The 13,885-nt window shown below is 58.2% G+C and overlaps 1 protein-coding gene across 1 annotated transcript in view; it reads left to right on the top strand.

The window, feature by feature from the left end:
* Window positions 1–13,885, top strand: part of ARHGAP39 (Rho GTPase activating protein 39) — a 75,931-nt gene that overhangs the window by 52,256 nt on the left and 9,790 nt on the right. The window contains exon 4 of the mRNA XM_085316994.1: window positions 4,910–6,317. Coding sequence (XP_085173120.1) covers window positions 4,910–6,317 — 1,408 coding nt within the window. The remainder of the gene's footprint in view (window positions 1–4,909; window positions 6,318–13,885) is intronic.

A 13,885-nucleotide genomic window follows, 5' to 3' on the forward strand; every position in this document is an offset into this window, starting at 1 on the left:
ACGCCAAGGTTGGCTGTTTGCCGCGTTTAGCCTTTGCGAGCTGCCTGTGGTGCTCAGGTCTGGAGATGATAAATACTGACAAGAAGTAACAGGCAGATTCTCTTCTGCTGGGCACTTACCTTTCTCATTTCCGGGATTTTGGCATGAGGAGAGGGTGTAAATATATGTAATCGATGAAAGCCATGGATCTCTTCTACTTTCAGGTCCCCAGTATCAAGAAATACAGTACTGAGCCGGCAATAGCCGTGAGCCTCCTGGTATCGATTCCTCAGTGTGAACGGGAGTAGCACGTGCTGCTCCTCGGCCCGGTTCCTGGCAGGGCAACATCACTATAGCTGATGCAGGGTGTCCCTATCGGAAAAGCAGCGGATTGAGACAGCCCTGGCGAATGGTGGGTACCAGGAGAGTAAGCCCATCTGCTCTGGCTCTGACGTTATGGTAGAGCCGTCTCCGGCCCTTCCCAACAGGCGCGTTTCCCAAGGATGGGCTCCCAGGAGCAAAGCTGTTGGGTTTTCTGGGGAAAACAAAGTGCAGACCACATCCCTCATCTGCCTACGKTTTGGGGAGGGATGGGGAGGGATGCATCTCAGTCCAGTTTCAACATCACAACCTGTTTGGAGAATTCTCTTTCTTGGTTCTTGCCCAAGTTCCTGACCTTGTTCTGAAACGTTTTTGTCCTACTCACCATCTCCAACAGCAGTGCCCTCAGGAAGCAGCGGGGCAGCATCCCAGCTGCAGCAGTGCTTGCTTTTGAGGCTATAGCAGAGTAGCTATGTCTAAGGCTGCAGCTCACGGCTATCTGGAGTCTTGCTCCTCAAAGTACGTGATACTTTATTTTGTGAGGAGGTGGTGACTTGAGGTAATGAGTTGGCCCAAAACCTGATGCTGACTCTACAGCAGGAACTTTTTCCATTGCAAACGACCTGCTAGCTCAAAGCTGCCCTAACCGAGGGGAACTCATGCCTGTCTGGGAGGTTTGGGAAGGCTGAAGCTCCCCTCTCCTTGTGCTTTCTTGCTGGTCTCAGGACATTTCAGTGGTCCCCAGGAGGAGGTTTGATCAGCTCAGCTGGAGCTCCGCAAGACAGGCTCAAGCTGCATAGCCCCCTGCAATGCAGTCCCCAAGAGTTCATCCTGCGGGGCCAGGATTCCTCCGAGATTATAATTATTTCTGTCCGTGAATTATTAATAAAGAGAAAAAAAATGCTCATTTCATTGCAAATTCCAATTAGAGTTGAAATGCAAACTGGAGGATGTGCTGCTAGAATGTAAATGACGGGGGTCCAGCTGCACGTCGGCGCGGCTTTGGGGGATGGTTCATTATTCGGAGAAAATGTTACCTATCGTGAATGTCAAATGGCTTAACAGGAAGATGAGACTTAAAGTACAGGTGAAGGGGGTCTCCTCCTAGCTCAGGCTATGGGCAGCATATTTTTTACTCCATGGCTTGTGGAGTTGTTGGTCCAATCAGTATGCATTGCCTGTTTGGGGGGTGATTTTGAGATAATTATTTCCATCTCATAATTAGAGAGCAGTCCCTGTTGGCACTTGCTCGCACATGCATGTTGCATGGATAAAACAGTGCTGCAGGAGTCACCCTGGGCTTTGGAAGTGTGAAAAGCTCCTGCAGAAAGGATGAAGATAAATTTATTCTGTGTCTACCGAGAGTAGGACAAGGATAAATGGACTTAAATTGCGATAAGGAAGATTTAACATTAGGAAGGACCTTTCTGACAGTCAGGCTGGCTGAGCCCCAGGAGCGGTTCCTGGAGGAGGGTGTGAAATCCCCAGGTACGGTGGGGTTTAAGCACCTTTTTGACAAATGCTGTGCCAGGGAGGGCATATATGGTTGGAACTGGTGCTCTCTTGAAGGCCTCCGCTTGCTGATGTTTTGTGACTTTGTATTTTATTATTTGCTCTTGGAAAATATACTCCCACTTTTGTGAGTCTGCCTAATCACAATTTCCATAGCTGTTATTTTTGCTTGCTCTGAATTTCGTAAGTTGGGGGAAATGAGTGACCCAGGGGAGGTCACTCGCAAGAGCAGCCGGCCAGCAGCTCCCTGGGGAAACGGGTGCTGCCACCTCTGTCTAAAGCAGCAGCACGATGAGTCCAAAGGTCTTTGCTGGTCATCTGGCACCTTAGTCGTGAGGATTCGGGGACGCAGCGCCAGCTGATGCCACGCAGGCTTGTGGTGTGGCCAGCTTGCTGTGGTCCAGGGGAGCAGATCCCCTTCCGTGCCAGGGGTTGCTGGGCTGCTGCGCTTTGAACCGAAACCCGTGGAAGCTTCTCGGGAACCATTGAAAAAGGCGACAGAAACAGGCAGAAATTGCATTTTCCGCCTCGTAGCTGCTCTGATTTGAGCCTTCAGGGTTAATCTCGTGTAAGGCGCAGACGTGGCCGAAGTCCTCGCAAGCCAGCCAGCAGCGGCGGCGGCGCGAGGGGACAGGGCTGTATTTCGGGCTCGCTGGTTTTGTCCTTGGAGGTCAGCGTGCTCGGTACCAGCCCTTACACGTCGCCTGCGCCGCGGGGTGCGTGCAGCCTCTTGCAGGCCGTTGCGTAAAAGCGCGGCGAGGTGTCGGACGGGACGCGGAGCCGCCGAGCAGCGCGGCCGCCGGCGCCGGGAAGGGGCAGCGCCGGCCCTCGGTCACCCCCCGAGCCCATCGGGAGCGAGCGGGCGGCTTGCAGCCGCGATCCGGTGCTCGCTTAGGGCTGGCAGTAATTTTTTGCGTGTGACGCGAGAGATTAAGCCCCGCTGCTGCCGTGACCTCCCGCGGTGAAGATGAAAAGCTCTCCCGCCCTGGGCTGCCATCCGAGGCGAGGAGCCTCCCACCCCCGCACCGTCCGCTCCCCCTGCGGCGAGAGGAGAGTCTGCTGATGGGATTTTGCCCTCTGCTTCTTTTCAAATGCTATTTTGTTTTTTTTTTTATGTAACCCAGCTGCAGGATCTGGGCCCTGGTGAGAAAAGCACGTGCCGAATATCGCGGGATCCTTCCCAGGGGAGCAGCAGCTCTGGGAGAGCAGCAAGATAGTCCCCCAAGAGCCAGGGCTGACCCCCAGTTTCTCCGGTGTCTTGCCCCGGAGCAGCACTGCTGGTGCTCTTCTGGGCATAGAAATGGAAGTTTTGGGCCTTCGCAGTCCCTGGCTGGGTAGAGTCCCCTTTACAGCCCCCTGAAGTTTAAGGAGGTGGTGTCTTCTCACCTGAAGCTTTTCCATTCTAGATGCCTCCTTCAGACTAAGCTATTTTCAAAAAGTTTCAATCCAAGTCATTCAGCAGGTAACGAAGAACGAGGCTGGAGTCTTGTTTGCAGGCAGGAGATGCCGGAGGGACCAGCACCTGGAATAGGGTGCTGCTGCCCCGGCGAGCAGCTGGGAGCTAGGCAGAAAATGGGGGCGATGCCCATAGGAGCACCCTGCTTCCGAYGCCTGGGTGGGAGCACCGTGCGCCCTTCCCCATGCCGACAGCAGATACGCGTGACAAAGCTGTTTGCCTTGCCGGTTTTGTGGTGCGAAGGCTGGCACTTGGCAGTAAAGGAGAGCGATGTGCCCCAGCTCTGCCCTCCGTGCAGACGTGTTTCTTTCCATGCAGCCCTTAATGATCTGCTCGCGGAGGTTTAGCGTCCTGCTGCAGGACCCCGGCTCGCTCAACGAGCCAGCCCGACGCTACTTTTTTAATGAGCAGCAATATTTGCTGTTCTGGGTTTCCTTACGGCTCAGCCACAGAGCTGGCTTGGAATGCACAATTAATCTCCTTGTAGGCTTTTTTCTTTTCTTTTTTTTTTTTTTTTGGTGAGCTTCACAAATACCTAATTTCAATAATTTGCAAAGGCATGGTCCTTGGAGATAGGTGCAAGCTGGGGAMCAAGAGTTGCAGGCCAGCCTCTAATTTGGCGTGAGCTGCCGAGGAGCGGCACTTTCCCTGCGCGCTCGATGCTCTGCAGGGCTGCGAGCGCTCGAGGGACCTTTCCCACTCCCTGCCAGTGAGGCCGCAGGCTGCAGCTGGGACCCGGCGTCTCGAGTGGGTATCTCCAAAATAAAGAACTTACAGTTAGCAAAAGCCACCGAGGGCACCTCGCTCTGAAAGCCTCCCTGGTGACACACGGATGCTTTGGAAGAAATCGAGATGCAATGCAGGCCCCCGGGGCCATCAATCCCCTGTCCGCGCACTGTGCTGATGCTCCGCGCTGAGCTCTCCGGTGGCCGCGGTGAACGAGGCCAGGTGTGCTCAGCCTCCCTGCTGTCCAGCTCTCAGCAGGTCACGTAGCTGGTCGCAAGCAGTGAGGGGTGATTAAGGGCTCTCCCTGGAGATGTGCTCCAAGAGACGTGTCGCTGCTTTTCCAAGTTTGACTTTACAGCCTCCGTGTCCTTCATGCATAGCTGGAGCACCTGAGGGGCTTATTGAGGGCTGCGGGAGCCCCGGGTCTGCAGGGCCACCGCTGCTGGGACGGTGGCCATGTCCTGCTCTCACCAGCGTCAACGTGCTCTACACCTAATAGCTCTGCATTTTGGATGCCTGGGGTACGYCCATTCTTGACATGCAGCTCTGAGATGTGTTACGGGGATCAGCATCATGCACCCATGGGCTGGGCTGGCTGAAGCGCTGGGAATCAGCACCTATGTTGGTGCTCAGCAAGCACACCCAGCCCTGGAGGTCCCTGACTGGCCCTCTCTGGTGCGGGGAAGTGGAAGGAGCCAGCCTGCAAGGGAGGAAGCTCAGCACCAAGGAGGGCAGCTCCATCGGGAGCCATCCTGGGGCAGCTGGGTGGAGGTCCACCTTGGGCAGGGGCTCCATGGGAAGGCAAGCATGCGCAACCAGCGGTGGGGAGGCTGGGAGGGTGTCCGGTCGTGCTAGCCAATGGGCCATGGGGCCAGCCTCACTCCCTGACTCCCAGCGTTGTGTTTGTACCCGCAGGACATCATCGCTGCGCTGGAACGCCGGCACCAAGGAGCGCATGCTCATCAAGGTGACCGACCGCGAGCCCAGCTTCCTCATGCACCAGGGCAACGGCTACGCAGCCGAGAGCCAGCCGGGGAGCCGCTCGCGGCGGCCCTCGGGCGGCCAGCAGTCGCCCAACCTGCAGACCTTCGCCCCCGATGCCGACAACTCCGTCTTCTTCCCCGAGCGCAAGCAGTCGCCCTTCCTGAAGAGAGCGGAGCACGTGGGCAGCTGCTCGCCGCTGCTGGGCCGCGGCGACCCTTTCTGCTCGCCGCTCCAGGCCCAGCACCGCAAGCACTCGAGCGAGTCGCAGCCCTCCTCGCCCCGCTACGCCTACGAGCCGCCCCTCTACGAGGAGCCCCCCATGGAGTACCAGGCCCCCATCTACGACGAGCCCCCCGTGGACATGCAGTACGAAGCCAGCGGCAGCTACAAGGCCGGCTCCCCGCAGAAGTCGCCCATCCGCAAGCCTCACCCCTTCCTGCAGTCACCCAAGCAGGGCTCCAACTCGCCCTACCAGCAGCTGGTGCTCACCAAGCAGAAGTGTCCCGACAGGTTCATGAGCCTCGAGTACAGCCCGGCCGGCAAGGAGTACGTGCGGCAGCTGGTCTACGTGGAGCAGTCGGGCTCCAGCCCCAAGATGAAGACGGGGCTGCGGCACAAGTACTCGCCCAACCCCATCGGCGGCTCCTACTCGCTGCAGCACAGCCCCTGCCTGGTCCGCGACCAGCGCCTGGAGATCAAGTCAGGAGACTACAGCAGCATGGAAGGGCCCGACTTCTGCCACGGCCAGCCGGCCGGCCCGCTCGCCCAGGGCGAGGACTCCATGTCGTGGTCCAGCCAGCAGGACACCATGTCTTCGACGGGCTACTCGCCCAGCACCAGGAAGAGGAAGAGCCGGAAGCCCTCCCTGTCCCACGACCCCAACGCCTCCTCCACTGATGGCTCGGGGGAGCGCGAGGCGCTGGGCGAGCAGCTCCTGGGCGAGGAGAGGGCCGTGCCGGGTGGTGCCCGGCCGCAGCTGGGCCGCGTGGAGAGCAAAGCGGCGGAGGCRGAGGCGGCGCGCAGCTTCCCTGAGCCCTTCCTGGCGCAGGCCCGCCTGGCCTGGGAAGCCCAGCAGGCTCACTACCACATGAAGCAGCGCAGCAGCTGGGACTCCCAGAAGGACGGCTCGGGCTACGAGAGCGATGGCGCCCTCCCCTTGCCCATGCCGGGCCCCGTGGTGCGAGCCTTCAGCGAGGACGAGGCCCTGGCCCAGCAGGACAGCAAGCACTGGAAGAGGAACACCTTCGAGAAGCTGGGCTTCCCCCAGATCCTGCTGGAGAAGAGCGTGTCCGTGCAGACCAACCTGGCCTCCCCCGAGCCCTACCTGCACCCATCCCAGGTAACATGCAGCACCATGGCATTGGCTCCAGGGCGTCCCCAAGGGTGGGGGCTTCCCTGTGTGCCCCCCACTGCGCACGCTTGTCCTTTCCACCAGTCCCCATGATGGGGTAAGTGGACAGGAGCAACTCCTGAGCCCCCCCGCATGCACGTGCTCCCTGTGTGGTGCAACCCTCCCCGCTCGAATCCCCTGCAGCACTCAATGTTCCCGGCGTGCGTGTGGACCGCTGTCAGGTGAAACATCGTGCTTTGCAGTCATTTAGCATTTTCCTGCATTCCTGGAGAAACTTCATCAGCAGGGGATGGCAGCTGCAACGGGGGAGTTCGTTAGTAGGCATGGGGTGGTCCCACAGCGCTGCTTGTCCGAAGCAAGTGTCCTTGGCAGCAGGAGCAGAGGGGGAGCGGAGAACATCCCTAAGCAACCCAAGGGTGGGCAGAGCAGGATGGCTGCTTAGAAATGTTGGAGGCCTCCATCAGATTTCTTCCTCAAGCTGGCACTTGCCACCAGCTACTGTGGGAGTGGTCTTCCAACCAGGGGTGCTGGCCACCTCTTCACAGCTCGGGRAAGGTCTACCTGATGCATCTGGAAGCCATGAGCAGGGATTAATGCCTATGTCCTGTTTAGCTGGGAAGGGAACTCAGGGCAGGACACTCTACCACTTGGTCTCCCACACTATCCTGCTGGGAGCTGCCAGGCTGGGTGACACTGGGGTCCACCCGGCGTAACGCCCTGTCGGCAGTGCCGAACGTGGCAGCGGGAGGGATGGGGACTCCTGCAGTAGRTGGATGCAATTTCTCTGCTTTTGAGCTAGAGTTGTCTTCAGAGGCAGCACCCGGAGGTTGTCCCAATCTGAGTGTCACACCTCAGTCACTGCCAAAATGTTTTCATTTTAACCACATTGCGCACAGAAACATCCAAACTTTCTTTCAATTCCTCTAAAGTTTTTGGCCTCTGGCGATCAGATCTCATTGGAGACGGTGTTTACCTTGCACCGACTGCAGTGGAGCCTTGCATCTGTCTTAAACATTGTTTTTAACTTTCCTGGATGTCCTGTGTCTGTGGGTGTCCCTGTGTCTGTGGATGAAGAGACAGTTTTTCCCTGGATGGACATGCAGATGGAGGGATGCAGTGGGTCTGGCTGGTGAGACACCCTGTGGCCATGAGCCTGCTTGGTAAAGGTGCTCAAAAGAGTGAGGTTTGAGAGGAAGGATGGTCCAGCTCTGAGCCCTGCTCCCGGAGATGCTGCTCGTTCCCATCGGTAAGACCAGTGAAATAGCCTCCTTCTCCAGTGCCAGCCAAAAGGGAAGACCCCGGTGAAACCACTGCTGATCTCACGGGGGTCATCTGCTATGCATCCATCTGCTACCTCTTTTGTAGGAAAACATGGGCTGGCTCTGAAAGGYTTGCATTCAGGATGATTTCTAAGCCTGTTTCTCACGTTCTCTGCCTGAGATGGGGAGCCTACAATCCCCTTCTCATCCTTGAGGGAGCTCTGCCCGTGGCCCTTCTCCCCGTCTGCCCTGAGCAGTGGCTCTGCRGGAGCTTGCAGCACTTTCAGAGAAAGCTCTGAAGTCGAGGTGCTCCTGTAGCCCTGGGCCAAGGGCATCCTCCTCRAGGGCAGCTCTGGAGGAGGAGGCTGCAGTTGCATCTCTTCCCCATGCTGTGTGAAAGGRCTTTTTCAGGAGCTTCAGTTTTTCCATGTTGCAGCTGGGAAGGTTTATGCAGCCACCGTGCTGGAGAGCACTCAGTGCAACGGCAGGGTCCAAGGAGCCCAGAGATAAGTGCCCAGGCTGCTCCATAGCACTTCCGAGATGGCCTCAAATATCACGAGGCAGRTTTTGCTCCTGGATCTTGGAGGTCTCCAGAAAAAACAGTATCAGCAAACCATAACATGCCTCTTGCAGAAGAGCACTGGAACAGGTTGCCCAGAGAGGTTGTGGAGTCTCTTTCTCTGGAGATCTTCAAACCCTGCCTGGACACGATCCTGTGCAACATGCTCTAGGTGACCCTACTTGAGCAAGGGGGKTKGRCTGGATGATCTCCAGAGGTCCCTKCCAACCTCAACCATTCTGTGATTCTGCGAAGATCATGGTTAGAAGAGTCAGCAGCTCTGGTGAAAGCCTGCAGGCATCCTAAAGAGGGGAATAAATCCTCTCCTCTCCCAGACCCTCCCTACCCAGGGCCCCCAGCTGCCTTGGCACAGCCAGTTTTCCTGCAGTCCTGTAGCTGGATGTGTAGAGAGGGCATTTCTGGTTTCTCAGCCTGCGTGGTTTTTCAAAGAGCTCCTCTACCAAAAATGAAGATTTACTCACCAATCTGCTCCTAGCCTTAGMGGTTTGAGGTATTGGACCACTTAAAACCCAGTGCTGGCCCTTCCATCTAGCAGTTATTGTGTACTTTGGTCGCGGAGGCCGTGCACRCGGCCGAATGGATGGCATTGCCGCTCCGACTCCGGGCCCCCGCGGCTGCGGAGCTCCTGCACTGAGCCCGGATAACCCTGTACGCTATTGATCCCGGCATCTCCGCTCCCAGGCGATCGAACCCATGAAAATACTGAGCGCCGGAGGCTCGCCTCCATCCGAGCCCGGTGACACGCGTGCCAACTTCAGTCGAGTAACCGATAAAGTTCATTTTGCATCGTTTCAGCTGCTGTAACTGTCCGTCTGCATGGTCTCAGCCATTGGAAGRTTCAAGTTCAACATGGCTTAGCATTTTTCCCTTAAAGCCGCCTCGGCTGCGTTCCTGTGTGCGCTGGAGCTGAGCGCACCCATGCAGGCATTTACTGCCCACCTCGGTGGGCACAGCCTGACTTTGAGTCTCGATTAAGACGTTTTATGATAAGTTTTCCCACCTGCCTGGAGAGCCTCCTCCTCCCTCTGTGTCGGTKCACCTGGGCAGGGGCACAGAGCTGCTGGGTACGTGGTTGCGGGGAGCAGGCATGTAATTATGGAGCATCTCTGCAGAGAAAAGGGCAGCTGGTCCCCCTCGAGCACAGCCTGTCGGCTGCTYGAGGCTTCGCTGTTTCGCGCGAGTGCGTTCCCTTCTGCAGAGCACTCGCCTCGTTCATGGCTCTTTCCCTCTCCCTTCAGTATCTCCTCCCCTGCTTTTATGCTCAGCTTCTTCCTCGCAGCCTCTTTCCTCGCAGCAGACCTGCGCTCGCAGGTGGCATCGATCCTGCGTGGTCCCTGGGCAGACTCTAATCTCCCAGAGTTCGATAAATGACCTCCCATTTGCTTCTCTGCTAAACAAAAGTTTTAGATGATTCTAGCAAGAAAAAGAAAAAGAAAAAGAAAAAGAAAAAGAAAGAAGAGAAGAGAAGAGAAGAGAAGAGAAGAGAAGAGAAGAGAAGAGAAGAGAAGAGAAGAGAAGAGAAGAGAAGAGAAGAGAAGAGAAGAGAAAAAAGAAAAGGTGAAATCCTTCACTGACCCGCCAAGTGAGTGGGATCCCAAGATGCAGCCATCGAGCTCAGGATACTCACTGGCATTTCCCCCTCCTTCCTGTTGCTCTGGCTTTTGTACCGGTTCTCCAGTTCAAGAATCAGCACCTTTTTTTGTTTATTTTTTATCATATTTCTTAAGATTTCTTGTAATAACCTGCAGGAGCTCAGGCTCGTGGACACTAGTATTTCCCAGGGCTGCACCACGGGAGGGGGAAGTCCTATGTCCTCCTGGACCAGCCAAGCTGCCAGCGCTGCCACCTATGTTTACTCAGCATCTCAAGGTGGCCTTGGTGCCATTGGTTCTCCTTCCGTCACCCAAAGAGCTGCTTGATCTAGCAGGAGAAGCCAAGCTCAGAATGGAAAGGGCTCAAGAAAGAGCCGTCCACGCAAAGGAAAGCTCCTAATGGGCAGAGTGGATGGGCAGGTTGCCTGGAGAAACCGAAGTGCTCRAGGTGGCTTTCCGAACACCTCCCAGCGCCTGGGCTGAGCCAGCGCAGCTCTGCACCCCGCCGGGCTCTGGCAGGAYGCCCTCTCCACCGGGAAGGAGAGAGGAGTCAGAGGGGCCCCAATCTGTCCTGGACGCTGGATGAGAGTCATGTCTAAATGGGTTTCTGCTTTCTGTAGCCTCTGCAACCTGCCATGCCCCATTCGGGGCAAGGGGTGGTTGCTGCATGTGCAGATACTACAGCTCCATCCACCAGGCTGGAGGAGCCCTGCGGTGGGCTGCTGCGGAGGAGGAGGAGGAAACAGGGACAAGAAGTACCAATTAGCCTGACAAAGATCTCATCCCATTCCTCGTACGGAGGCGCACGTCATCCCCACCGTGCTGCCARTGGTGTCTGAAGAGCTTGCAACCATCTGCTCCCCTGGGCGCGGGAGAGCTGCCACGGTCCCGGAGTTACGAGCTGCTGTCGGGCGCTTCCCAAAGGCGGCAGGTCGGAAAGCTGCAGCCGCGACCGCGGCGAGCTGTGCTCTGGGTGACCCTGTTTTAACGGGGGGTTAGGACTAGACGGTCTCCAGAGGTCCCTTCCAACCTCAACCAGTCTGTGATTGATTCTGCGAGCTCTGGGATTTGGGTGCCGCTGGGCTAAAGCTGGAGGGCTTCAGCCACCCCTTGTGCCTGGGGAAAGTTGGAGCCAGCTAAATCCGAGCTGTGCATTGAGTAAATCCACTGGCCACTTGAATTGCCTAAGTAATAAAAATAAACTCGTTGCTAAACATGGGAAAAACCCCTCATCCTCTGTATGAAGCATGCGTCGCGGCGGCAGATACACCAGGGCACGGAGGGCTCATTAGCCCTGGGGCTTGCTGAACATTTCAGCCTGCTGCTGTTTAGCAGCTGCCGTCGCGCCTCTGGCCGTTCAGCGGCGTCGGCGACGGGATCTGGGAGCCCCGGGAAGTGGCCACGAAACGCAGGGTTGGGAGCGCGCTGAAGGACGCGCCGGAAGCTGCAGGGACGGGGTCGTCCGCAGGACCGCGGCCCCACCGCGCGCCGGAGCAGCGCCGGAGGAGCAAGCGTGGCGCTCCGCCGGGCGCCGGGGAGATCCTGCGRCAGAGCAGCCTGGAGAAGTCAAATAGCCACCGGGGGAGAAGCCAAAGAGTGTCGCAAGCGGCAAGGCTGCTGCGAGGCCGCCAGCGTGGAGCAGGGCGGCCGGGCTGGCTCGGTGGCAGCACGGGGGCGGAGGGAGCGGAGCGTGGCCGTGGCGCCGGGCAGTCGAAGCGGGCGCAGTCCGGAGAGCGCGGCGCCGGCAGCCTGCTTGAAAGGGGCAACGCGTACRAGCGCGACCCAGCGTTGGACTGATCGCTGCAAATGCACGCGGGAGGCAGGACCGGGGCGCGCGGAGGAGCGCTGCGACCGCAGCCCGCGGGGAGCTGAATTAACCTGGCRAAAAGCAGCTGAGAGGAACCTCTCCACCAGTGCAGCTCAAGAAACACCTTTTCTCGCTGCGCATCCCCAAGCGCTCCATGCTGCGCGAGGTGGCTTCAGGCAAAAACTGAGCAAGCTTCGAATCCGCCTGGGCTGCTCCTGTGGGCCGTATCCACCATCAAACTCACCGATGCCGAGAGCCGCGCTGGTCTTGGCAGGTTTCCTGCGCGTGCTCCGAGGCGGCGGGGCCAGCCGCCGCTGGGCAGGGGTGCTCGCTGCTGGCCTGGCGGTCTCCAGGGACCCTCGTCCTTGGTGTACGGAGGAGTCGCTGCAGTTGCGGTTGCAGCTGATGCTCGTTGGGTCTTTCTTCCCCTCCCTGCGCTGGGCAGCCGGCTCCGGGCAGAGACCGCAGGAGGATGAGAGCGGACAGCAGAGAGCAAGGTCGGAGCGAGAAAGCCGCGGCTGGGGCAAGGCGACGCCTCTGCTCCTGCAGAACTCCGGTCCTGCTGCTACGAGGAGCAGCACCATCTCTGCATGCAGCTCACGCCCCTCTTCGTCCCCCCGGAATTTTTCCCTCGTTTTGCATTTTCCAAGGGCTGGATTCACAGGCCTGCTCCCTCGGGAGTCCCCCTCGTGCGTTGCAGCGTTTTTGCAGGCCCAGCAATGTCCTGGCTGGGCTTAGAGCTAACACGCAGCTGCTAGAGATGCCAGGGATCTGTCCATGTTTGGAAGTGGCTTAATCGCATATTTTATTTTTGATGTTTATCATGCCAAAAACTTGTTACGTGGCTTTAATTTGCCTTCCCACCCGCCTCGATCAGCCGGGGAAGCGTAAATACTGGTTCAAACATCAGCCTGCCTTTCAGGCTGTTTGCGGAGAGCAGCAAACCTCCAACCAGCCCTAGGTAYGTGCTTCGTGCCGAGGGAAGAAGAGATGCTCCTTGTCCTGCCTGCGGTCGCAAGATACAGCAGAAATAAAGAAGAAAACRGGAGCAAAACAGCCCAGCCGGTGCCTGCCGTCTCCCCCCACGGCTCGAGGACCGTTCAGCCAGTGCCGTGCCCGCGCCCGGCTTGCAAACGTTGGCTTTTGGGAGCCGGGCTGGAACGCGTCCCGAGGCGCGTGGCCTCGCTCGGGCTCGGCGGCAGGCAGCAAGGCCGTGCCGCGCGGTCGTGGCGAGCCGGCCTTAACGCTCCACTGTTCCTCCCCGCGTTTTAGCTCCAGGCTCTGCCTCTCCCCAAGTTCATTTAGGACTTTGTTAATTAGGGCTGAAGCTAATTGCGTATCAGCACTAACAGCAAAGGACCGATCGTGTTTTCCTGCCTGTGCAACTCCCCGGAATAATTGCTGCTCTTCGCGGGGCACCCGGAGAGCGGAGGACGGAGGCAGCCCGCTGGAGGCAGCGCGCGGGGAAACGCGCGGGTTTGAATATCCCCAAGGGTGGAGACCCCACGGAGCCTCCTTAATTGCAGGGCGGTGCGGTCGGCTTCKCCCGGTGCTCCTGCACGCTCCCGTGGGCCGGCAGCGTCTCGTGGAGGGCTCTGCTCCGCTCCCGGCACGCGGGCACGGCTGTGCGGCGCGCTGGGCTCGGGCGGGAGTCCGCAGCGGTTTGCTGCTGCCAGCCCGCGACCGGGGAGCRCGGCCCTGGGGGACACCTGGCCCAGCACGCCGTCTGCACTCGTGAYCTGCCCGAGCTTTTACTCCAGTCCAGGCACGCAATGTGCCTTTAGACGCTTTTGCAGGGACSTTCTGTTTGTTGTGCTGCTGGCAAACAGGCTGGGGCTTGCTGCGGTGGTAGTCTCGACTGGGCTGCGCAGCTCTGGCTAGAGAACCTCCTTCTGGAAACCTCTCATTGCTTGTGGAGCTCAGGCATCTCAGGAGCATTCAGGTGTAGATCAGGTGTTGGAGAWGCAGGTTCAACTTCTTTCCTGGCATCCCCTGCCGTTGCTCTGCCACTGTCAGGCTGCCCCTCTGCTCTGGTCCTCCGTGGATGCTGCTCCTGGGGATTTGCAGAAGGCTCTGCGGTCATCCACGAGCCAATGCCCCCTTCTTCACTGCATGTCTCAATTCTCTCCAGCACGGCTCTGCCTGCAAGGACTTGTCGTGTCCCATCAGCTTCATCAGGCCTGCTGAGATGGGATACGAATGTGCTCATGAGGTTCAACAAGGGCAAGAGCAGAGGCCTGCACCTAGGGAGAAATAACCCCAGGCACCAGGACAAGCTGGGGGCTGACCTGCTGGAGAGCAGCTCTGCAGAGAAGGAC

Source organism: Rhea americana, unplaced genomic scaffold (assembly GCF_003343005.1).
Source record: "Rhea americana isolate MKP2758 unplaced genomic scaffold, rheAme1 scaffold_483, whole genome shotgun sequence".
NCBI classification, from domain to species: Eukaryota; Metazoa; Chordata; class Aves; order Rheiformes; family Rheidae; genus Rhea; species Rhea americana.